This window comes from Heteronotia binoei, chromosome 10 (assembly GCF_032191835.1).
Source record: "Heteronotia binoei isolate CCM8104 ecotype False Entrance Well chromosome 10, APGP_CSIRO_Hbin_v1, whole genome shotgun sequence".
NCBI classification, from domain to species: domain Eukaryota; kingdom Metazoa; phylum Chordata; class Lepidosauria; order Squamata; family Gekkonidae; genus Heteronotia; species Heteronotia binoei.
Window position 1 is genome coordinate 73566881 of NC_083232.1, and position 26677 is coordinate 73593557.

General features: G+C 44.0%; 1 protein-coding gene across 1 annotated transcript in view; it reads right to left on the minus strand.

Annotated features, from left to right (window-relative positions):
• Window positions 1–26677, minus strand: part of ULK4 (unc-51 like kinase 4) — a 297265-nt gene that overhangs the window by 171088 nt on the left and 99500 nt on the right. Inside the window, exons 23-27 of the mRNA XM_060247507.1 lie at window positions 20731–20864; window positions 16888–17009; window positions 16558–16614; window positions 1103–1154; window positions 908–1002 (exon numbers count right to left, since the gene is read on the minus strand). Of these exons, the coding sequence (XP_060103490.1) occupies window positions 908–1002; window positions 1103–1154; window positions 16558–16614; window positions 16888–17009; window positions 20731–20864 (460 nt within the window). The remainder of the gene's footprint in view (window positions 1–907; window positions 1003–1102; window positions 1155–16557; window positions 16615–16887; window positions 17010–20730; window positions 20865–26677) is intronic.

Here is a 26677-nt window from a genome sequence, read left to right on the forward strand (position 1 = left end):
TATAACTTAAAGCTGCTTGAAGATTTCTTTTGCAAGTTGCTTTGCTTTCCTCTAGAAACTATTACTTGCTATGCAAGGTAATCTTAAAAATATTTTACTCCATAAAACATGGATGGTATCCAACTTTGTTGACACTAACTAGCCTACCCTCTGGAACCAATATTAGATGCACACTTCTAGCCAAAGAAAAGAGCATCCTATTAAGAATGTTTATGTTTAACGTATTGATCTGGAACCTTGAGCACATCCTGCTTCAATTTAATAAGAAAGCACCAAGTCCCTTTTGGTGTGGAGCATTTACTGTCATAGATTTCAAGTCATACTCAACAACACATTAAGATATCCCTCGAGTGAAAGCATTTCTAAACTATTTATATGTATCATGCAAGTGAAGTGTTAAGTTTCTCCTACAATTATGCTAAGCCATACTCTAAATAATTAGAAGCATATACCTTTGTGCTGCAGTACAGCACTACTGATCAAAGCACTAATATGATTAGGGATTTAGGGCAACCAAAAAGTAGGTATCTACTGTATGTTATTATGAATATGTTTTAATTTTCAAGTTGTAATCTTTTTTCTGACCTCATACACACAGAAATGATTTACAAAACGACATGAATGTACAAAAGGTAAATTGGCTCCAAATAAAGGATTTAAGCTACAGTTTAAACGTTCACATGAACAATCAGATTCAACAGAGTTCAGTTCAAAACAGATTCTAATCAACTGGCAACTGAATAAAAGAATCTTAGTGAAAAATACTTAAATCAATTTCCTTCTTCTCCTGACAGTTCATTTTTTAAACCATGACCCTAATAACTACTGATGATCTGGAAATATTCCATTTGTTAGTGAAAGAACAGTCAGTAAGCACATAAATGCTTCATGTAGTGCCAGGACTTACTGTTGAGCCGTAAAGCATCAACAAGGCTGGATGCTGTATAATTGCCTCAAGTGTTGATAAGGCAGTCTTGATCAGTTCCTCTGAAGCTGTTTGTCCTGGGGGAAGGAAATCACAGCATCTATTTTTTTTTTTTGTATCAAAGACAGAACTTTATATATATATAAAGGATATGACAAATGTCCCAGATACACTCACCTATTGCTCCACGTAAGTTAGTTTCTCCTGAATCGATTGATCTGATGAAATTCTGGAGCAGAGGAGCAGAAATACACAAATACAGAAAATTAGTTTACTTTTACATTATATGAAACGTCTACATTTTTATTATATGTAAAACAAAAGATACTTATGTGTTTACCTAGTAGTTACAGTAATGGCAGCAGAGAATATAATGTTGTACTCTGTAAAGCTGTTTAGCCACATTAAATGTTTCAAAATGCACATACAAGTTTATAACAAAATTTTTGAAGTTCAGTCAAGTTTCACCTCCATTAGACGTACTGCGAACTGAGTGATTTTTAGAGTTATTAATATCAAGAAAGATAATATCAAGATAAAATGCGACACTGTTAAACAATGCACTTCATTGGGAGATTAAGACTCCATTTTCAAAAGTAGTTTTGAACTTCAGGGTACAGATTCAAAAGATTAAAAAACTTCTAGAAAATAGTTTTTCGTTATTCGTGAGATCTTTTTGAGTTGCTCCTCATAAAACACACACTATGAAATACGTATTGAAGGACGTGCAGAAAACTATACACTCCCACACTTTTAGGATAACCTAAATAAATCATCCTTCTGAAGAACAGCAAAATGAAATATTAATGTTCTGGGATAAGTAAATATTTCACCATTATTCCCCCTGCTCTTGTGCCACTTAATTTATTTCCATTTCTGTGATTCAATTTTATGCATGTAAGATATTTTATACGGATTTAACACATATGTCATTGATGCTTATGTGCCAGAGAAACAATAAGCCTCTACAAAATGCAAAAAATATATATTATATTGTTCAAGCTCTATAGAATAAATGTATTATTTCTTCTCCATTAATAGTCACATGAGAAAAGCATCATCAGATGAAAAAAGAAATCCTGGCACTCTGAAAGAAAAGTATCAAAACATGTTTATTGTGTTTAGATCCTATATTGTTTTCCAATCGAAAAAACCCAGGTTGCTTACCTGTAACTGATGATCTTCGAATGGTCATCTGTGCAGTCACGCACATGGGTCTTGCCCTCAGCAATGGATCCATACCTCGGAGACTCCAATAGCTCGCTTGAAGTGTCTTTTTGGGTGCGACTTCCATTTCACTCTGGGGAGCAGGCATCAACTGTGAATGCCTGGAGTGACCAGAAGACACCCCTCCCAATCAGTTTCTTCCAGCCACTACCTGCAAGATAAAATAGTATGTGACCAGGGAGAGCCAGCAGAGGGGAAGGCTGGGCGAGTTTGTGTGACTGCATAGATGACCACTTGAAGATCATCACTTACAGGTAAGCAACCTGTTTATCTTCATCATGGACTCTGTGCAGTCCCACACAAGGGTGATTAGTAAGCTGAAAATGAAGAAAAAGGTGGTGGGTGCTGGCACATTTGCATACTCACATTTCAGCATGCACTCACCTGAGGTTACGTCAGCGGAAGATGGATTTGAGGACCGCTTGTCCAAAGGAGGCGTCCCGCCTAGCACAAATGTCCAGGGCGTAGTGGGAGACAAATGTGGATGGGAAGGACTAGGATGCAGTAGTGCAGATGTCCTCCAGGGATATGCCCTCAAGGAAAGCTGACGAGGTCGAGACAGCTCTGGTCGAGTGAGCTCTAAGACCTTCAGGTAAGGGTTGTTTGGCAGTCTCATAACACAAACAAATGGCATTAGCTACCCACTTCGACAGTCTCTGGGTAGATACTTTAGACCCCTTATGAGGGTTGCCATAGGCCAAAAAAAGGTTAGGGTCCTTACAGAAGGACTGTGTGTGGAAGAGACAGAATGCTAGGGTATGCTTAATGTCCAGCGTGTGCAGTGCCCTTTGGTCTGAGTCCTTGGGGTCAGGAAAAAATGTTGGTAGTGAGGTGGAATCTGAAAGGTGGACACCACTTTGGGTAGAAAGGCTGGATCTACCCGAAGGACCACCTTGTTGTTGTGGAATACTGTGTAAGGTGGGTCGGAGCGCAAGGCATTGAGATCACTGACTTGTTTGCCTGACTTGAGTGCAACAAGGAGAGCGGTCTTCCAGGAGACAAGATGCAGAGCTGCAGACGCTAAGGGTTCGAAAGGTGGCCTCATAAGTTGGGAAAGAACCAGCAATAGACTCCAGGCTGGTATGAGATGTTTTACTGGGGGGTGTAGATGAAGTATTCCCTTAAGGAAGGATTTCGATGAACGGTGTGAGAAAATAGTCTGGTCCTCGACAGGCACGTGGAAGGCAGAGATAGCCAACATATGAACTTTAAGAGAAGAGTAGCTAAGGCCAGCAGCCTGCAAAGATAGCAGGTACTGTAGGATCATTGGAAGCGGTGCAGCCCTAGGGTCAAGCCAAAGGGACTTTGCATAAGTACAGTACCGTTTTCATTTGAGGGAATAAGAACGTCTAGTCGAGGGTTTTCTTGCATTTAAGATGACATGCTCAACCTCAGGTGGCAGATTTAAGGGTGAATCCTCCATGCTGTGAGTCGTAGGAGTCGAGGACTGTGGTGCCACCCCTGCACCCGATGTTGCGTCAGGAGATCAGCTGCTAGAGGCAAGCGTCGATAAGTGAGATGCGACAGCTGAAGGAGGCTCATGAACCATGGTTGACGAGGCCACCAGGGCGTTATCATGATACAGTTCATCCCGTCCCGAACGAGTTTGAGAATGGTTCGAGATATTAAAGGGATTGGGGGGGGGGATGTAATGGAGGAATTCCGCCCATGTGTGAAGGAACGCATTGTTGGTGCCCCTGGAGTAAAAGCGGTCGCACTTCGCATTGGTCCGGGAAGCAAAGATGTCTACTTGAGGCGTCCCGAAGACATTGAAAATACACTGGAAGTAGAGTGGATTGAGGGATCATTCGTGGTCGTCCAAGTGAAGTCTGCTGAGAGAGTCCACCAGGGTGTTCTTCACCCTGGGGAGGTGAATGGCCGTCAAGTGGATATTGTTCTTGATGCACCATTCCCAAAGGGTCATGGCCAGATGGCAGAGTCTGGCGGATCTGGTCCCTCCTTGTTTGTTCACACAGAAAACTGTGGTCATATTGTCCATGATGATCTGTACATGTCTGCCGGCTAACGCAGGGAGGAAGGACTGGAGAGACCTGTCTTGTGGACGGCAATAAGTTCTAGGCAGTTGATATGAAAACATCTTTCTGCTGGGGTCCAGAGACCTCTGACAGTCTTGTTCTCAAGGTGGGCTCTCCAACCCCACATTGAGGCGTCTGTCTTCACCACGGCTGAGGGAGACGGCAGTACGAAATGTGTCCTCTGCAGTGGATTGGTCAGGTTGGTCCACCACAGGAGGGACAGGACAACTTCTTGGGGTGCTGTCAGCGTGGTTGTACGTGAGGATGAAAGGAACGTACGAACCAGAGTTGAAGTGGTTACATTCGAAGCCTCGCAAAGTGAAGAACGGAGGTGGCTATGAGGCCTAAGAGGCGCTGAAAAATGAATGCAGGCTGTGTTGGATTGCGTAAGAGTGAGGTCGCAAGGGACTGGATAGTCAAAGCGCGATCCTGAGGGAGGAAAACCAAGTGGGGGCTCGTGCACAGGCGAGCACCTATAAATTGAATGTCCTGCATAGGGGTGAGGTGTGACTTGGCGAGGTTCACACAGAGACCTAGGGAGTCCAGCAGAGCACGGGTGGTGCAGAGGTCTTTCTCTAGTTGGTGAGGGGATGCGGAGATTATGAGCCTACGGAGATGTTGCAGAGGCGAAGAGCCGCTGCCACCACTGCCATGCATCTCGAGAATACTCGTAGAGCTGTTGATAGTCTGAAAGGAAGAGCCTGATATTGGAAATGCTGGTGTCCTATGGTGAAGCGCAGGAAACACCGATGCTGGGGCCTGATAGTTAGGTGGAAGTAGGCATCCTGAAGATTCAGGGATGCCATCCAAGTACCCTGGGAGATTAGAGGGAGTTACCATAACCTCCGTAAAGATTTATTTGGCAAGCTTTCTTTTTCTCCAGATTTGTCTATTCTGCCACCCTGTTATTATTTATTGAGTGATACTGAGGGGGTGGTTAGTGAGGCTGTGGCAAAATTTCTGGCTGACATCCTTAAATTTAATTCTGACCATGTTTGAATGTATCTGTAAGCTCGGTTTTATTTTGATTTTATCTCCAATGTTTAAATTTTTATATTCTGTGTATTTTTATCTGAATCTATTATGCCATTAAAGGTTTGGTATGATGTCTTCAGATTAGAGAGAGGATCGACTGGATAGAGATCATTCTGAATTTTTTGTAGATTATTCATTTGTTTAATCTTCTCAGATCCAGAATAGGGCGCTTGCCTCCATCCTGTTTCGGAACTAGGAAGTACCGTGAGTAGAAACCTGTCCCCTGATGGTGAGAAGGAACAGGCTCTATTGCATTTTTGAGAAGAAGAGCTTGAATCTCCTGATGAAGCTGTGGAGATGGAGGGGTGGTGACGAAGTGGTGGCGGCAGGGGGGCAGTGAACTCTATGGTGTAGCCGATTCGAATAATAGTGAGCACCCATGAGTCTGTGGTGATGTTCTGCCACATTCTTAGAAAGGGGTGCAGTCTTGTGTATTGAGATGTGAGTTTGGTGGGATGGCGGGGGGAGTCAAAGAGACTGCTTGGAGGGAGGTGTCAGCTTCTTTGATGGTTGGGTCCGAAACTTTGGATGTAAAGGACACTTGGACTGGGGGGCCGTTCTCTTCCAATAGCCTTTTGCTTTGGAGAATGCTGTCGCTTTGGGTAGGGGGGTCTCCAGGTTCTGGGCCAGCTGGCTTGTGCGAGTGGTTGAGGGACAACCAAACACTTGGCCTGCTTCTGACTGTCGTCCACAGAAGTGAGCACCTCATCCATAGACGCGTGGAACAGGCCCTGGCCATCAAAAGGGAGGTCCTCAATTTTTTGTTTGATGTCAAGATGCAAGTTCGTTGACCGAAGCCAAGCGTGGCATCTTAGGGCGATGGAAGAGGCCATTACTCTGGAAGAGCAGGATACAGCATGCCAGATGGAGTTTATCTGCTGCTTGCTGACTCTTGAAAGCTCAGCCACGAGGTTTGAAGCCATTCGCTGGGATGCATCAGGTAGGGCCTGGATCAGTGGTGTGAACTGGTTGGCTAAATTATAGGTGTAAGCGGAGAAATAGGCCAGGTAGTTTTTTATCTTGGAGTTGGTGGCAGCCAGGGAGGAGATCTTGTGTGCCACAGTATCTAGCTTGCAGCCCTCATGATCTGGTGGGGTAGGGTGTCTAGAAGGTTTAGCCTTTGATGCCGGGTGAATGATTATAGAACTCAGTGCTGGATAGGACACGAGGAACTTTGACTCTGGAGCATGGACCCTGTAAAGGGAGTCAAAGCATTTTGAAGTCAGTGGCACGGAGGCAGGCTTATCCCAAGCCTCTCACAGACCCTCAAGGTGCACCGGAAGCATGGGGAAGAGTGACCCTGCTGGGAAGTCTGCCCGTACCAAGTCATGAACTACATCCGATATCTTTGGAGGTAGGCCCTGGACCCATCTGAAGGATAGAGACGGTTTGGTGGTGTCTGAACCCGGTGACAGAGGATGCTCTGAGTCCATGAAGAGTATGCCTCATCAGAATCGGAGTCATCTGGGTTCTGAGGGGGTGTACGAGGATTGGAGGGGTGCGCCTCTGTCTCTGGTGTTGGACGAGTTGGAGCCAATGAAACCTGAAGGGGGGATCTGGAAAGCAGCGGAGCTGTAGTGAAAGCCATGGCTGTAGCTGTAGGAACTGTGGGCTGACGTTGTGGGTAGAGATCCTGCTGATGCTCTTGGAATCAAGGAGGCACGGGTTCAAAGTCTCAGATTCAGTGTTCGAAGTCTCGGGTTCGGTAGTACATTGCATGAAAGTCATGGATCCGATCATAGAGCTCACGGTACCGGGGTCGTCTGTATCCGTCTGATGGTGATCGCGAATAACATCTGAGAGTCCTACGGGATCGAGGAGATGGAGAGGAGTAATCGCCCCGTCGGCTGTGGTGATAGTACTCTCTGTGGTCTCGATAGCGTTCTCTATCAAACGGTGAGTGGGACACATCATGTTCCCATCTATAGTGCTGCGAGGAGATCTGAGTAGAAGATTCTCTATATAGGGGAGAAACCCCGATGTCTTTGAAAGCCTCAGAACGAATAAGGTTGTGAGGTCAGACCTGGGGTTCGGGTTTGAGAATGTCCAGAGGAACCGTGCTGTGAACCGAGGGTGACCTGGAAGGTATAGGGATGATATCCACTGGAGCATTGGACGGGACCTGTGGCATGTTGGTGATGACGTCGGTCGGAGCTGAGAGCTCAGGTGGTAGGAAGAGCTGTGTTGACAGAGTCTAAGCCAATATTTGAGACGGGTTCGAGGGTTGGGTCGAGGCCATAGACGATAGGGTAACGGTTGCTGTTGGAGCCGTCTTTGAGTTGTAGGTGTCAACTTCGTTGTAGAGGTTGTCGGAGCCGATTTGGATGACGAGGTCGAGACAGTTGTTAGTGGTTTGGATGCCAGAGTCAGGTGGGCTGTTGGAGCGGATGATTCCCACGATTTTTTGGGAGCCGAGGCCGAAGACTAGGAGTGGTGTCAAGACTTTTTAGAGGACTTATGTCCGGCCTCAGAATGGCGGGAAGCTCCCTTGTCAGGCTTATGCTTTCTCAGCGACTGAACAGCGGCGGACGCAGCTGAATCTCCTGCTCTTTCTGGGGGAGGTGGCAGAGAAGTCGATCCAAGCATCACCTGGAGGGATTTCTCAAGGAGAAAACTCTGGAGTCTTGCTGCTCAATTTTTTTGCGCTTGTTTTCCAAAGTTAGAGCAATGGAGGCAGGTTTCAACTCGATGGGCTTCTCCCAAACAAAACAGGCAGTGAGAATGTCCATCAGTCGTGGGGATTTTAGTCCCGCACCTCCGGCACTTTTTAAAAGTTATTTTCCCTTCCATACGCTCCATACGGGGGGGGGGGAAAGAGGGGGAGAAATAAAACGCAGTAACAGGGCCTCCTTTTTTTTAAAAAAAGGACGATGGAAGATGAAGAAAAAGACACATGTAGGAGAAATTAAGAAAATATACGATACCACATGAACAAGAGAAGGAGGAATGAGCCAAGGAGAAGGAACGCAGCGAGGTAGGTGTTGTCCGGGCGGCGGTTAGGAAGAAACTGAGTGGGAGGGGCGTCTTCTGGTCACTCCAGGCATGCGCAGTCGAAACGGAAGTCGCACCCAAAAAGATGCTCCGAGCGAGCTATTGGAGTCTTCGAGGTATGGATCCATTGCCGAGGGCAAGACCCATGTGCGGGACTGCACAGAGACCATGATGAAGATCTTGTGGTGACCGGGGTGGAATTCTAGCAGGAGCTCCTTTGCATATTAGGCCACACACCCCTGATGTAGCCAATCCTCCAAGAGTTTACAAGGCTCTTTTTTGTAAGCTCTTGGAGGACTGGCTACATAAGGGGTGTGTGGCCTAATTTGCAAAGGAGCTCCTGCTAGAATTCCACCCCGGTGGTAACTAACAAAAAGAAGTATAAACATCAGCCAATGGAAGGGCTTTCAGTCTTCTTTGATCCCCTTCAGGGTGACTTGCTGCTGATGGCGTCAGAGTGGAGGAGCCAACCAGGCCAATGTTATGAATTTTTCCTCTCATCCTGTTATGCATCAGAGTGGCTGGCTGCTGATCGAATTCATTTATAATTAAATCATGGACTTAACTTATTAACCAGTTCTAAGATAGAATCTGGTAAGGTTAGAAACTCTTTCCCAGCCCTTTCTCCAGTGATGGCTTTCCAAATGGGGAGAATTGTCTGAATAGTCATACAGGCTCCATTTTGGAAGAAGTGTTCTACTACTGGAGTTAAAAAGAAGAGTTTAGAGCAAGGGTTTAGAGCAAACTCTTTGTTATGAGGGACGGATCTGACATTTATGTCATTTATACCTTGCCAGGCCAGGCCATTTGTGTCATAAAATGCAATGCCACGTAGCAGAGATGGGAACTTTATAAAGGGCACAGACAAACACAAAGATTTTTTTTTTAAAAAAAAAACCCTAAAAATAAAACATGTTTTAAACATTAGCACTCTTGCAATATTTTGTTTATTTAACAGTCTCTGATAACCGACATCTCTTGCTCTGAATTATTGCAACAAAATCTGGAGACAATATTTGTGCTGTAGCAATCCTGAGTATGCTGTTCAGATGTTGTTCAGGTGTATATCTGTAAATTACAAACCAGCTTTTGATTTATTGACATTCATTAGAGAAGAAGAAGAAGGACTGCTGATTTATACCCCATCCTTCTCTCTGAATCAGAGATTCAGAGTGGCTTACAATCTCCTATATCTTCTTCCCCGCAACAGACACCCTGTGAGGTAGGTGGGGCTGAGAGCTCTCACAGAAGCTGCCCTTTCAAGGACAACTCTTGTGAAAGCCATGGCTAACCCAGGGCCATTCCAGCAGCTGCAAATGGAGGAGTGGGGAATCAAACCCAGTTCTCTCAGATAAGAGTCCGCACACTTAACCACTACATCGAACTGGCTCTACACCAAATCTCATGGTCAAAGCTCTGTGCCCTAGGTTCTAGAGGAAAATATGAAATGGCTTAGCATTGTGGGCTTTTGTACATACATTGTGCTTCTTGTGCTGGTCAAGAACATGTGAAGGCACTATGACACAGACTGGGGGGCTATGTATTTATGTGTTTACCTATTTCCTCAGAGAAATTACTGCAACTCCTATGAGGCTGGATCTGGATCAGGAGGGCATGAATACAGAACAAAATAAATAGTCCACATTGCTTTCCTACTGAGAAAGACTGAATCAGGAGGGCATGAAGAGAATGCAAAAGGGAGAGGGAACCCAGTTGCATCCAGGAGAGCTCTGGCAAACTAGCTTAACACACACACACACACACACAGTAGCAAGGCAAAAAGCTCTTACCTTGAATAAAACTGTGTTGGTCACAAAGGTGCCTTTTGTATTTCTCCCCTGTGATGCAGCCAAACAAAGGAGCCTCCTTGCTCATTTCCTCTTCCCCAAGGAAGGAGGAGGGAGGAGGAGCCTCAGCCAATGGAGGAGCTTGGCTCTGTAGCTCTGCTGTGTGATTGAGAAAACCTGGCACAGCTCTAGCTTTGATTGAGCTCCAGTCATACCAGGCTCTCTCAATCACACGGCAGAGTTACAGAGCCATTGGCTGAGGCTCCTACTCCCTCCCCCTCCCTTGGGGAAGAGGGAGGGAGAAGAGGGAAAGAGTGAGGAGAGGCTGCTTTGCTCAGCTGCCTCAATCCCAAGGAGAAAACAAAAATGGTGATGACAGAAGCAGGACAGAGGGAGAAGGAAGCAGAGCATAGTGGGCCATATAGAAGCTGGACATTTGACAATCCTGGTTTAGAGCTTCAAGTTGCAGATAGAAAGCAGTTAAAAGAAAGCAGGAAAAATGTTCTAAAAATCTGAGCTCTACGGTAATGAGGAAATGTTGCCTCTGGAAAAGCTACAGGAAGAGCTAGCTAGTTATTTATTTATTTCTATCCCGCCCTCCCCAAATGGGTTCACCGCAGGTCACATCAAATAAAACAAATTACATATTTCTAAAACAACTAAACCAATTTACAAATTAAAATGCACTAATCAAGACAAAACTCAGAATTCAGAAGGTGATCATTTCACAAACCTAATCCAGGGCTAGACTGGAATAGTGAATAAAGTAGACATGGGCAAGCACTACTCCTGAGTAGGCCAGGATATGACAGGGAGGCTGCATTGATGGTTGGTGATGCCCACTGCCTCAACTAAAGGCCTGGTGGAACAGCTCTGTTTTACAGGCCCTGCAGAATTGCAGCAGGCTCTGCAGGGCCTGGATCTCTGAGGGGAGCTTGTTCCACCAGGCAGGGGCCAGAATAGAAAAAGCCTTGGCCCTATTTGAGGCTAAGTGGACATCCTTTGGGCCAGGGGCAGACAGAAGATGTTGCTCAACAGAGCATAGAGTTCTCCAGGGGGTATATGGGGATCTTCAATCCCTTAGATATCCTGGTCCCAGGCTGTTAAGGGCTTTAAAGGTTAACACCATCACCTTGAAACGGATCCAGTACCTGAATGGTAGCCAGTGCAACTGTCAGAGAACCAGCTGGATATGTGCCCATATAGGCATCCCAGTCAGCAGGCATGCTGCCGCATTTTGCACCAGCTGGAGTTACCGGATCAGACTCAAGGGTAAGCCTGTGTAAAGCAAATTGCAGTAATCTAATCTGGAGGTGACTGTTGCATAGGTTACTACGGCGAGATCCTGAGTGGAGAGGTAAGGACTCAGTTACCTGACCTTCCAAAGATGGTAGAAGGCAGATCTGGCAACCGCTGTGACCTGGGCCTCCACAGAAAGTGAAGCATACAAGATCACCCCAAGGCTTCTAACCCCCGGCACTGGCACCAATGATGCCCCACTGAGGCTCAGGAGTCTGATTCCAAGACCAACTCCACCCCAGCTTACACATAGGACCTCCGTCTTAGATGGATTAAGTTTCAACCAACTCTGTTTGAGCCACCCAGCCATAGCCTCCAGCGCCTGGTCAAGATCTACCAGGGCAGAGTCTTGGTGGCCATCCATCAAAAGAGCTGGGTGTCATCCACATACTGGTGACATCCCAGCCCATACCTCCATACTAACTGGGCAAGGGGGTGCATATAGATGTTAAACACCTTGTGGCACTCCACATTCCAGTGGGTACTGCTGGGAGACCAACACACCAATTGCCACCTTCTGCCCGGACCTTAGAGAAAGGAGGAAAATCACTGCAAGCAGTCCCCTGAACTCCAATATCAGCAAGGCGGTGGGCAAACAATTCATAGTCAACCGTGTCAAACGCTGCTGTCAGATCTAACAACAGCAGCACTGACTCGCCTCCAGAGGTCATCTGTAAGAATGACCAACGACGTCTCCACCCCATGACCTGGGCAGAAACCAGATTGGAATAGATCCAAGATAGATGCTTCATCCAGATAGGTCTGGGGCTGTTCAGCCACTGCTCACTCAACCACCTTACCCAGGAATTGTAAGTTCAACACTGGGTTGGGAAGGACCATAGGGTCCAAAGATGGCTTCTTTAAGAACGGTCTTACCGCTGTCTCCTTCAACCCCACTGGAAAGATCCCAGATTAGAGGCTTAAATTGATAATCTCTTCCAGCGGCCCCCATACTACTTGGCATCCTGATATATAAAGAATTTAAAAGAGAACAAGAAATTAAACGAGAACAAATGAGGGGGCATGAAATTTGAGGGGGGAAATCCCATTCCCTGTCAGCATCCAGCATGACTCCTTGGGAGTCCAGCCACAGCAGTGGTGGTATCTTGGAGGCTGTTGGGCTACAACACTGCCAGGCCTAGAGCAGCTACCAGTCTGCACTACCATTGCAGCCAGCAGCTCCCAGGCCCCACCATCTCTGTCTCTCCAATCAGCAGCTCCCAGACCCCATCACCACAGCTGCTGGCATCCTCCATGGCTGCACCCTTTGTTTTTAATTTCTGTTTTTTCCCCACACCTGAGCCTGCATATGGCCCCTATCTGCAGATCTTGGCTACATGTGGCTAATAGTATACAGAAGTTGTTATGTAACCCAATGACAAAGAAAGCTATAAGGAAGCTGCGCAAGGGTGGAATTCAGCAGCAGTGGCCATTTTACAAATGGCTATGGAGTCAGCACTAGGAACTCTCTCACTTCCATTTTAGTATAAAATCACAGTCTACTATGTTCGCAGGGCAGAAGGAATCATGAACAATATTCAGTGGCATGAACCAGCCAACAAATTAGAATTTCTCACCATTTTTGGCCTGTTTGGAAGTTGTGAACTGAAGGTTGTGACAAACTACCTTCATGGTTTACCCCTGCTTTCTGCTCTTCTCTAGAAACAGCTGAGAGGTTGGATGCTGGGTTTCAACATTTAAACTGCTGCCTTCTGCTCCCTGTGGCTTTCTGCGAGAAGCAGAAAACAGGAGTTTAAGTGGCCCAGTTTTCTGTTCCCCATGAAAAGCTGTGGGGAGCTAAGAACAGGGTTTAAAATGGAAGGGCTGAAGTTCCTTCCAAGGAGCACTTCACCCCCACTTTGGGCTGCCTGGTGCAGCCTCTTTAAATAGACTGCATAACAGAGCCTGAGAGTGATAGCTCAGCCAGCAGGAAGAGACTTCTTTGATAAGAAGAAGATAATGATGATATTGGATTTATATCCTGCCCTCCACTCCAAATCTCAGAACAGCTCACAATCTCCTTTACCTTTCTCCCCCACAACAGACACCCTGCGAGGTGGGTGGGGCTGAGAGGACTCTCACAGCAGCTGCCCTTTCAAGGACAACCTCTGCCAGAGCTATGGCTGACCCAAGGCCATTCCAGCAGGTGCAAGTGAAGGAGTGGGGAATCAAACCCCGTTCTCCCAGATAAGAGTCCACACACTTAATCACTACACCAAACTAGACTCCAACAAGATTGAACTAAGAAGATGCCATGCAGGACTCTGTAGAACAGGTTGGCACTAAGGACCTGGTACCATACCATGGCCATACTGTCTCATACAGCCCATTTAAAGGGGCTGTGTCAGGCACCTTGAGACAGCTGAACCCACCTGCTCATTTGCTTCAGGTGCCTGGCGCACCACCATTAAACAGGCTGTGCAAGTGGGTCTGAGACAGCTGGGCTGGTGTGCAAAAGTCTCTTCCTGTTGGCTCAGCTGCATTGGGGTGCTTGGCATGTCCCCCTTAAATGAGCTCTGTAGGTGGGCCCAAGGCAGCTAAGCCAGCATGGTACAGCCCTTTTCAATGGGCTCCATGAGCAGGCCCCAAGACATCTAGGGCAGTGCAAAAGGAAGGGTTGAAGTGCCTTTCTGAGGGCACTTCAACCCCCACCTTTTTGCAGCCACCAGATAGAAAGAGGTGAAGTGCCTCCCCAGGGGGCATTTCAACCCCTCCTTTCTGCTGGCCCCAATCAGCAGACAGGAGAAGGTAAGGTGACCCCCGGGAGGCATTTCACCGCTTCCTTTTTGCTGGTCGGGGAAAGCAAAGAAGGTACTTCACCCCATATTTAACCCTCTGATTTTACTTTCCCCCCTCTCTTTGAACCAAAGGATTTAAATGGCTCTGAACGGGCTTTTAAATGGCTTTAACAGGGAACCAAAAGCAGGGTTTTTAACAATAAATGGCTCACTAATCTATAAGAACGGTTCCATTTAGGACTGCCATATCCAAGCGGTTTGGTTCCTGGTTCAGTCGTGAACCATGAACTGGACTGCAAAAATGCGGTTCATACCCATCCTTAATACAAATTATAGCTGAAAAGCTACTTATAAAACTACAATGATGATTAAATGAACATGTAGCCACTCCTTCAAAAGATTTTAAGTAGAGAAAAGATCATAAGTATGATGGTAGAGTGCATAGGTTAGGATCCACAACCCCCAAACTGATAGCTTCACTGTATCCTGAACTTAAAATTCAGTGTGGATAATGATTTCAGGACTTGATCCACCCGAAGTTAAGCAGTTTCAAGTCCAACCAACTTCGGTGGTGGAGTATTCAGCTTTTATTTGTTTCTTTAGTTGAAACAAGAGTTTAAATATCTTCATTTTAGCTAGACTGGTTTATGCCCTCTATTCCTCATGGCTGTAGGAAGAAAACAGGACATAAAAGAAACAAGAGACCAGCTATGTTCACCAAACAAAGGGAACTTCACTGGGTAAACTGTAATATCCCAAATGTCTTAGAATAGGCCTTCATATAACATGAGCTTCCATCATTCAACTACTTCAAATTTTAAATTAAATAAATGCACATTCTACTAACCTCCCTTGAAAAATCTCTGTGCTAATATAAGCTAAAGTACCAATTTATGTGGACTGCCATTCCAAAACGTTCCTGCAGAAATAATCCTTCCTAGCTGTAATATATGAAAATATACCATTTGCTAGTTCATTTAATTGCAGGGCTTGTAGCTTTTTGTTCATAAATTTAGCATTTTTAGTGCAGAACAAGCAGGACAACAATGACATAACTGTCTCTCCACTAAGCTGCATTCTGTGAGGGAGAAAATACTAAACAACAATCTTATATCAAAAGAAATTAACTCACTCTCTTTGGTAAAAACTGAACTAATCAAATATTTAGGAGATAAGAAAGCTTTGTAACTCTTTTTCTAAGTTCGACTTGCAATTTATTTGAATTCTAATTCTAAAAATATCTCCATAAATATTGTGTCTACAGCATCGAATGTTCCAAGTAAATTTAAGGCACTTATATTTTTTTGGAACTGAAGAAGTCCATGGAGGTGGACATGAAGTTATCCTGCTAGCACCAGGAACTGCTGCTGTCTTCTGTATAAGTAAATCATATATTTGAATACTTGCTAAAGAAACATATACATTCATCATATTTTGTTTCAGTTAAAAAAGGGTATTATTAAAATATATACTTGTCTTTTTATAGCTACTGTCTCAGTCATAGTAAACTGACAATACAATACAGAAGTAGTACTTCATTTTAACTGCATTGTGCTGTGACACAACTGAAACCCCAATACAGGTTTTATTGTTAATATCAAAGCTAGCATGCTGATGCTGAACGTGACAAATGTCTCATCTTCACAGTTTATAACACTCAGCATTTTATCACCTAAACACAATTCAAATGTTCTGGCATTTCAGGTCATATTCTCCATCTTTTAAGACAACAGAATCTAATGTGCATTATTTTTGCCATACTATGAAAGAAATTCTACATTTACTCAAACATGTTTTAAAAAGTTAATGTAGGGTGGCCTGTTTTTGGTTTTGCCAAAGTGTGATTTCTCGTATCAGCAAAGGAAGTTTAAAACCATACTTCTACCAGCTAGGAGACTAAAAAAGCCCCTAACAAGTGGTATTGCTGAAACCACGTAACGGCTTGTAGGAACAGAGAGGTGGCACCTGCTGAGACTGAAGGAAGGTAGGTTTTGTGGCCCCATATTTATAAGTTGCTTGGTAAACAACAAAAAGAGATGATTATTGGAAAAGTTGCTTGAGAGAAAACAGTCACTCGGTGGTGAAAGGATCTCAAAGGAAGCTAGGCTGATGAATGCTGTCCTTAGTCATTAGTTGCTCAGTTTAACACGGGACACCAGATGGCTAAAAGCAGGACCTAATGCAGGTATTTAGTCAATTGCTGCAGCTCTCTAAAACATATATTTGAATTTCTGAATTGTTAATTCCTCAATTCCTTTAAAACAACATTTCTTTTTGAATGTATGTTAGGGAAAAAATACTTGCATCAGCAAATTAAAATAACAGATGCACACACAAAAAATACTAAAACAAACTGCTAACATTTATTTTTATTTATTTATTTTATTATATTTATATCCCGCCCTCGTCTATCGGGCTCAGGGCGGCTAACAACAGTCAACATTATGGGCATTTGGGTTTTACATGTGGATTGCTCTTCTCATTGTTTTGTACATCTCTTACTAAGCACTGTTACTTACCAGGAAAATCCCATAGTTGCAAAGAAACTCTTCAGTTACAACTTGGGGGCGAAACACCTAAGTGCACAGAAGTTTAAAAACACAGTAAATACTTGTAGTAGGTGAAGGTGCTGCATTGTGTAATACAATTTTTAATACAAACACATTTTGATCAGAATGGAGCATGACAGACAACCTCACTAGCAATTACGGTAAATATGGATTTCAAAGTGGAATGCCAAAACCCAATTATGTCCATTAATGTTGCCTTCCTGTAACAGAGAAAAGTAGAGAAGGAACACTTGCAGCAGCCCACATAGTCCTCCTGTTTTCGTCTTTGATAACTATTACCTGAGATGTTACGAGATGAAGTACTACAGGCATCATTGGAAGGCAACCCTTCAACTGTTTTGCTTGAACCGTTGATGGATGCTTACGTCCTGAAACATTGGCTAAAGCTGCAAGCACGTCATCTGTAAAGGACAGGTTTCATATTATTAGAAAATCATCAACTCATCTACCTAATGACTTACCAGCACTTACTAACCCTATCTTAATTTCAACAAAATATTTCAATATGCATTCAATACGAGGAATTCAAGCTTTAAAACTATGTACCGTAATCAATTCATAATTCATTGACAGATTTTTGAGTGTGTTTGTTGTTACTCTGCAGCTCCAAAACATTTAAAAGAGACATGTGTCTCCCTAGTTATGAAGAAAATGTGAGTCCAGGAACCAATACTTCCTAAGGCCAATGAAGCTCTTTACTTGTTTATGACTGGTAAGTCACCAGGAAAAAAAATGGAACTTGCTTCCAGATTGAAGTGCACAGCTGAGGACTGAGGCATAAAGCAGCAATACATTTGAACAGTGGGGTCCAAATTCATGTTTGAAACACTGCTAGAGTATGAATATATACCTTTAGAACATTTGCATTATCCCCTCTCCCCCCAGGATTTTTCAGTCTAATGTTGCATTAGCAAATTCATTTGCATATCTCAGGCTATTAGAAAAGAGATGACATATATTAATTAGGTATTTTATATATGAAAAATCTCGAAGTACTTTTTGCCAGCATTCACTCTTACATCAAAGTTGTATCCAACAGACATGTTAAATAAGGCGGACAGTTAAGACACCACTAAGATTTTGAGTCAGCAGGGCTGGGAGAAACCCCTGAATTGCTGCCAGTCAAAGTAAAGAATACTGGGCTCAATGGACCAGTGTGACTACAAGGCAGATTAACTAGTTTATGCATTTAATGTGTACAGAGAGATAGCACACATGCAGGCACAGCATTAAATGTTACTGGTTAAATAAAACTTTAGATGCTTTGTTTCCTGTCTGAGCATGGGATATGTACACGGAATACTGACTTTTCAGGAATTTATTCTAGGTTTTGATATTGCAGCAAAGGCCTGGCCTGAGGCAGAAACTTTCAGAAGAGACAGCACTTCTGTGATTGGCAACACCCCTTTCTTGTCTTTCATACAAGTTCTGCATGTTTGAGAAGCAGCTTGCAGGGTTGCGCTTTCTTCCATCTTGAGAAGATTCTTCCCTTTGAATAATTCTTTATTACTGATAGCTACTGTTTTAAGCAGGGTGTTATCCAAGAATCCTACTTAAAACTATTTTGAAGACACAAATGGTGGGTTTTCCTCTCCTACATTTTTCTCAACAGGGTGTAACTGATCTTTGGACTTGCAAACTGAAACTTCATTACTCTTCCTGCAAATACCTGATTCTCTCCAGTTTCTAAAAAAGAAAAGAAATACAACTGAACTATCCTTTCTTGTGCCCTGATTAAAGAATGCTAAAAAAGAGGGTCACTGTTCTCTCACCTTTGCTTTCAGAAGGTGTCATGTTCGGGCTTTTGAACCTAGAGACTCTGTGAGCTTCATCCCTGCTAGAACACCTGGATTGAAACAGCTGCAGCCTGGCTGGACAGGCTGCCTTGGACCACCTATAGGGGGTTTGTGGGCCAGTCTGAACGCACCTGTGGGTAGGGAGCAGGGTGGAGCTTCACTGTATATAATCAGTCGAAGTTCTGGGGTTTGCATGCTAGTTTACTGTACATAGTTACGCTGAATCACTGAGTAAAAGATGCTGATCACTACTCTGGGAGTCCTTGTTCTTTCCATTGAGCCCAATATTTAACAGAAAGGCTTCTGATGGTTTGCCTTAGTTCAGTGTTCTTCAACCCCTGAGTTATGATCCTCAGACTGGTTGGAGAGCCCCATTTGCTTGTCTGTTTCTAGAGCACCAGTTTGTTTTGCTGATTCCTTTGGAACAACCTGTACTAGTGCCACATTTTCAGCCTCTGTTGCATACTGAAAGGCTAAGTCACTGAGTGATTGAGAGGACTCTTCAAAGGCTCTAATCTTGGCTTCCAACTCAGTAGGTCTCATGCTGCCATCAGGAGGTTTAAAGTAGGTCCCAAGTAAGAAAATACTGAAGACCTCTAGCTTGGAACCTATTTTCTTTTGTAGACTAGCTGCTAAACTTGAGGGTTTCAGTGGTCATCATGATAATTGAAGTTTGTAGTTTATGGTTTCTTCTTACCAACAATTTCTTCCTGTCAGAAAAAAATACTGTCCTATGAACAGCCACAAAGGGGATGGGATCTCTGCAACCCCTTGTAGGCTTACTGGGACAGGACTTCTGTGATTAATACTAGGTGTCAATGATGCCTCACTCATGACCTCCAGACTGGGACTATTTTAGACCTAGGAAGACCCTCTGCTTCCAGTTACAACCAGGCCTTGGATTCAGCAGGAGCTCACAGGAGCACAGCTCCTGAACCTTTCTGAGGGATCCCTCTCATCCTTCCCACCTTGTCCACTGAATAATAGGTGCAGCTGCATAACAATCCCTGGATGAGCTCCACCATCTATTTTTCTACAAAATGACCCCTGGTTACAACTATTGCTGGTCCTGCCTCCAACCAAAAATAAACAATATATTTCGCAATAGACTGTTCTAGTTAACTGATTAGCCACTAATTCTCAACTCCCCTACCCACTGAAATGTGGTGACTGGCCAGTTACTTCAAACAATGTTCTGCAGTAATCTAAGTCTTCAAAAATCCTCATCAGCGCATTGATGCTATGACTGAATGTTAGTACAGTATAATATGACAATATAGGCAGTCAATACAAATTTTTCCGTTTTTAAAGATAATATTTTACTAAGATATTCTAAGTAAACAACATTACTTTAATGTCACTTAATTATTGCATACTCCGTACTTAATAAAAAATAGGATATTTGTTGAAACCTAAAATATTTAGTTACCTAAGATAGTAACACAATTAATAGTATGCAGTGCTAAAGCTCACCCTATAAGATAATTAACAAGTTTTTAATAACTTATTATAGACCATATGGCCCATTGTGTAACAGATGTAGATTACAGCCACATCTGCTGGAAAACACTAAGAGCTTTTTCCCACACAGCTTACCGCGGAGCGAAGTCCCCCCTCACCGCGCAGCGTCTGCTCCGATTTCCCACCAACTGCTCCGCAGAAGCAGGAAGATCCACAGCTTTTGCGTCACTAACGAAAACTGGGTTTTAGCGATTTACATTTGCGATGCAAAAGGCCCAGCACTTCCTGCTTCCGCGGAGCAGTTGGTGGGAAATCTGAGCAGACGCTGCACGGTGAGGAGGGACTTCGCTCCGCGGTAAGCTGTGTGGGAAAAAGCTCTAAGATTTAAATGTTTATACAAATATGCATAGAATTTAAACAAAAAATTAAACAATATCTGATTAGTGTCACTTTGCAAACTTAATTTTGGACACTGAGGAGCTATCTATGCACCATTCACAAGAAGCTGTGTGTGTGTGCCTTTTAAAGAAAAGCAACTTTAGATAGGTGGGCTCAATGCACGTTTGTAATCCAGACCTTTAAAACTGAAAATTAAAAGTTTTATTTCTACTCCAGTTTTCCTTAACGTATCTACACTCGACACTACTAACCATTCTAATAATCATACTAATAATCAAACCTATTACTAATATCCATTCCCCACAGCTGTTACATGGCTGCAGGGGGCCCAAATCTTAAAATACTTAGGTATTTTGCCCTCAGGTTTCTTGAAGCAGAAACAATGTTTTCTCAATTTTCTACAGTTAAGTGCTACACACGAGAGTAAAAAGAAAAATCCTGTTTATAGTCAGGCAGCTCAATTTACCTAGAATTTGTGGTAGCTCCTGCACAATGTGATAGATGAGAAGATCCAGACATTTTGACAGGTATTCATTGCTGCTTTGCTGTTCTTTTCCTGGCGTGGACTTTCTGCTGTCTCTTTCAATGTACATCACCAGTCTACATACAAACAAATGCAAAGTTTACCTCATATGACAAAAAATGATGTTACTCTCTATATCACTGAGGCAAACATTTCTATAAGGGAGCTAATGTTTAAACAATGCTCTAAAGCAGCCCATTTAATATATTAACTTGACTTTGATCAGAAAGGTAAAAAAAATCACTAAAGAGAGAAAAATAAAAAAAAATATGTAGTCAGATGCAACTTAGTTGTACAGAGGTGACACCATTCATAATATTTTGTTTACATGAAATGAATGAATTTGTAAAGTAGCTCATTATCTCATAATTTAATTTTCCACATTTATCTCTCCTTCCACTACAAAATTCTCAGTGGAGCCTGAACTCATAAATGTCATTTTCAGAAAAAAAACATATCTCTTTCACTAACTTAGACTGCATGTGCAGGAAGGATTCAGTATTTGGGGGTTCTCCATTTAATCCTGGTAAATGTAGACACAGCAATTTCTAACAAATTACTACACAATACATAGTCAAGTAAAAATGTAACACTATCATCACATAAGTTAAATGTAGTGATTTCACAATATGTACTTATGGTACTGTACAACTCCTGCCTGATTCATTTCTAGGTTGAAGCTTCAGATTTGGAAAGACACCAAACATTCAGCAGTAACAAATAACAGGGATTTCAAACTGACTCCTTCAAATATTTATAAGAGGTAGCTTGACTGCAAGTAGTGTACCAATTAATCCCCACAATGGGAGGGGGAGCAATTTCGATGGTTAGAAAAAAGAATACACAAAATATAAAGTACCGCTATATTATTTCTACCACACAAAAAAGAGTAGCATTTACTGTTGTTCATTGAGTGGTCACCTGTGAACGTGGGTTACTGTGCATATGCAGGCTCACCACAGAGAGATTCTGAAGCTCAGAAAATCTGGAGCAGGGGTGTCAAACATACAGTCCATGAGTCAGAACTGACGTATCTAGGGTTCTTAATTGGCCCACAGGCAACTGGTCATTACCTTTGGACATGGACATATGAAGCTGCCTTATACTGAATCAGACCCTTGGTCCATCAAAGTCAGTATTGTCTACTTAGACTGGCAGCGGCTCTCCAGGGTCTCAAGCTGAGGTTTTTCACATCTATTTGCCTGGACCCTTTTTTGGAGATGCCAGGGATTGATCCTGGGACCTTCTGCTTACCAAGCAGATGCTCTACCACTGAGCCACCTCCCTCCCTAGATGATAGAAGCTGTGCATTATGGCTCTATATTAGAAGAGTGCATTCGGATTTACCTGAACTGAAAGTTCAGTGCAGTATTTGAAAAATACCTTAACAGTATTTTTAGAGTATATTTTAGCTTCCCAAATGTATCTAGATTTTCTCAGGATAACAAACAAAACCCCTAAGAAAATGCCATATATATTCAGGAATTATTGGTAGATTTGAAAACAGCTGTTCGTGGAGCTTCTACTTTAAACTTTAAGGGAACTGCAGAAAATGTCAGCATATGTTGACTCTGTCATGGTGGCTGAGATTGCTGCCAGGTGCACATTGATGGAGGAACCCCATGTCCTTGAGAAAAAGCAAATAATTGAATATGATGGGCAGGGGTCAAAACCTTTCTCAGCCACCCACTGGGAGAATTTGATGAATAGTACTTCTTCATGGTGTGTTTAAGTGCAGTCAATAAAAATCTCTGTAACCCAAGATGAAAGAGAGTCAGTTTGGTGTAGTGGTTAAATGCATGGATTCTTATCTGGGAGAACCGGGTTTGATTCCCCATGTGCAGCTGCTGAATTGCCTTGGATCAGTCATAGCTCTCACAGAACTGTACCTGAAAGGGCAGTTTCTGGGAGAGCTCTCTCAGCCACAGCTACCTCACCTGGTGTCTGTTGTGGGGGAAGAAGATAAAGGAGATTGTAAGCCGCTCTGAGACTCTGACTCAGAGAGAAGGGTGGGGTATAAATCTACAGTCTTCTTCTTTTTCTACATGGTGTGTAGAAAGTGCAGTCAATAAAAAGCTCTGTAACCCAAGATGAAATATTCTGGCCCAGAGGACTAGCCAGATGGTCAGATGCAGGGGTCCTACATTATGGTATCCTAATAGGCCTCTCTGAAGGAGCTCTGATTCTGGTGACAGAGTAAAGCAGAACCCCCAAGCAAGCCCGTAGCCATGATGGGGCCCCAGGGTCCCGGCCCCATCACTTACCATCCTTCTCAGCATGGGTATTTACTGCACACCTCCATTGTACACACACACATTCTCTTTTCATACACTGAAAGAGGAATGAATCAACTTCACAGGAAAAAAGTCAATCTGAGGAAGAGGTAGGGAATGCTTACCCTTCCAAGGATTGAGAACTTCTTCCTGATCTGTCACGTGGCCACCAAAGGACCTCTTTCTTGCCAACTTTTTAAAAGCATGGTTGCTCAGGAGGAAAGGAACTGCAAGCTTGCATTGCCAGCTTCCAGGCTCAAGCCAACAGGCTACAGATGCAAAACTAGTGGCTTTGAAGCAAACGCTAAAGGGCCAATGACCCCACAGGAGAAGCATTTGCCACCCACCGACAGAATGGGGAAACCACAGAGCCCTACTGCCTTTCACTGGGGGGCAAGTTTTCTTCCTGGGGGGAGGAGAAAGAAAGCCCAACCCAGCCAGTCGCCACCTCCTGCTCATGTCTCTCACTCTGTTGGTGCTTACTGCACCACGACCCCCTAGAGGCAGCTGGTGCCAGTTCGCTTGGATCCCTGCCTTCACCAGGGGACTGCTCACCATGCCATGGTTGTAAGACCATGAGCCCAAGGAATTTCACTGCACAGTGCAGTATTTGAATTCAGGGTCTGCAGCACCCAGTACTCTAACCACTGTGCCATGTGATAAGCTGGGCAGAAGTGCCCTGGGACTTTTGGAGGAGGCAGCATGCTCGGCCCCTCTGTTGTCCCCAGAGAGAGGGGGTGCCCTCCGAGAACCTTCCCTGCAAATTTTTAAGTTTTATTTTTGTTATATCATTTTTGGGCCCCCACCACTTTCCCTTATGCTCCCCACTTAAAATTTTCTAGCTGCAGGCCTGCCCTCAAGACAGTCCCCATAGAGCTTGCAACCAGAGCTTGCAAACCAGAGTTTCCTGGACCAAAAAGTAGTGATCAAGATACCACTTGGTCTTTCCATCCTGAGTTTTGTATCAATCTGTAGAGCAGGGGTCCCCAACCCCCAGGCCGTAGACCAGTACTGGTCCGTGGCCTGCTAGCAACCGGGCCATGAGTTGTATAATTATTTCATTATATATTACAATGTAATAATAATAATATAACGACACTGGATTTATATCCTGCCCTCCACTCTGAATCTCGGAGTGGCTCACAATCTCCTTTACCTTCCTCCCCCACAACAGATACCCTGTGAGGTGGGTGAGGTTGAGAGAGCTCTCCCAGAAGCTGCTCTTTCAAGGACAGCTCTGCAAGAGCTATGGCTGACCCAAGGCTATTCCCAAAAGCATCGCCCTGCCACCCCCCCCCCCCAGTCCATGGAAAAATTGTCTTCTGCAAAACCGGTCCCTGATGCCAAAAAGGTTTATTTATTATTTATTTATTTCTCAGATTAATATCCCGCCCTCCCCGCCGAAGCAGGCTTAGGGCGGTTGGGGACCACTGCTGTAGAGGATAGGGAGCATAGGAATGCATAGAAAAACTTCCCCTGCCAATGGAGCTGGAATGCATCCTCAAGGAACTGAGGGGTGTTAAGTTCCATGTGGGACTTCACAGATGATCATTTGAATAGTTTTAAGTGTAAGTTATGACCGTTGCTATGACTTTGATAAACACTCTGGGGGGTGAACGTAGGGCAGTGTACTGCAGTTAGAGGCTGCCACATTGGAAGCAGAAGTATTATTGGAAAGCTAACCAAAGTTCTTTGACATTATAATCAGGACTCATTGTTCTTGACAAACTTTCTCCCATGTTATGTGGGAAAGATTCTGTTGTGGCATAGGTCATCTGGATGGTGTCGGTGTGGACACTAGCAGAGTGAGTGGTGTGATGAGCCCGACACTGAGCTCCAGGAAAGAAATCAGCCAGACACCTGCAACTAGTGCCAAAGTAGTGTATTTACATTATATACAATACGTGCTCTCTAGTGCAGTCCAATATATCTATCACAGGACCAAAACGCTCCGCCAGCAATTCAATTCTCAGAAAGAGACCTGTGTACTGCAGACACAGTTCATTTATAGTCCAGTCAGCCAATCCTGGCAGATCATTGTCATGCTGACTCAGCAGGTTCCTTCACCTGTCCTCAGCTGGCTCAAACCAGCCTGCTGATAAGGTCACTGTGACCTAGCATGCCGGCTAGATCACCAGCTGTCATTGCAGAGCTGTCAAAGCTGGGTTAAGATAGATTCTTTCTCCAACAGATGGATGGATCAAATGGGTTTTGGGGGGGAACTAGAATCTGGATTTTCCCTTTTAAGAGGGGACCCTTTTTCTAGAAGGAATGGTACTATGGGTGCATGGTCCTAGTGGAAGGTGCTGGAAGGTGAGGAGGCATGCAGAAGGGTTGGTTTCTGAAGGTGCTGCCCTCTGCCTCTGTAACAGCCATAAAACCTGCAATATTGTCTAGTCCTTTGAGCATTCTGGGGAGAAGGAACGAAACCTAAGAGTTTGGGTGTAAATTTGTCTTTCCTCATTTTAGTGAGGACCTCATTGGACCTACTGCTAAATAGTTCAGCCCCATTAAAAATGAAGTCTTCCACTGTGGCTCAGGTTTCACTTAGTAGAGCTGTGGAACAAAACTAGGTGTGGTGCTGGAGCAACATTGCTGTGAACAGGGTGAAGGCTACAAAATCCACCATGTTTGGTGAAGGTGATCTGGTGCTGGGAGAACTCTAGTGCCAGGAGCTTGACTAGTTTGTGCTTTTCCTCATACAGCAGTTTCAGATAGTGAACAATGACATCTCACAGGAACAACTGGTATCTAGCCATTATGCACTGGTAACTAGCAATCTTGAAAGTCAAGGTGGAGGAGGTGTACATCTTTTTGACTACTCCACCAAGGCTGCAGCCTTCTCTGTTGACAGGGTGCTTTTTCTTTCATGAATAGAGTTGATCACTAGCAGGGCTTTTTTTAGAAAAAGAAGACGACTGCAGGTTTATACCCTGCCCTTCTCTCTGAATTAGAGACTCAGAGCGGCTTACAATCTCCTATATCTTCTCCCCTCACAACAGACACCCTGTGAGGTGGGTGGGGCTGAGAGGGCTCTCACAACAGCTGCCCTTTCAAGGACAACTCCTGCGATAGCTATTGTTAACCCAAGGCCATTCCAGCAGCTGTTAAGTGGAGGAGTGGGGAATCAAACCCGGTTCTCCCAGATAAGAGTCCGCACACTTAACCACTACACCAAACTGGCTCTCGAACAGGAATATACAGCAACACATTTCCGGCTGGCTTGGTGCAAATGAGTTCCTGCTGTAACAATGGTGATGTCAGGGATGTGTGGCCTAATATGCATATGAGTTCCTGCTGGGCCTTTTCTTTCACACACACCCCCCCCCCCGGCCACTAGGAAGTTGATATAGATCATAGTATAAATTAGATCATAGTATAAATTATATACCGTATTTTTCGGACCATAAGACGCACCTGACCATAAGACGCATTTAGTTTTTAGAGGAGGAAAACAGGAAAAAAAATATTCTGAAACAAATAGTGTAATAAAATATTTAATAAATTATAACAACAACATTTGAACCATGTAAAGTGCAAAACAGCAGTCAACAGTGGCATTAAGAACCATTATCACTGTCATTAACAAATGGAGAGACTTAAAGGTTTGAGTACTC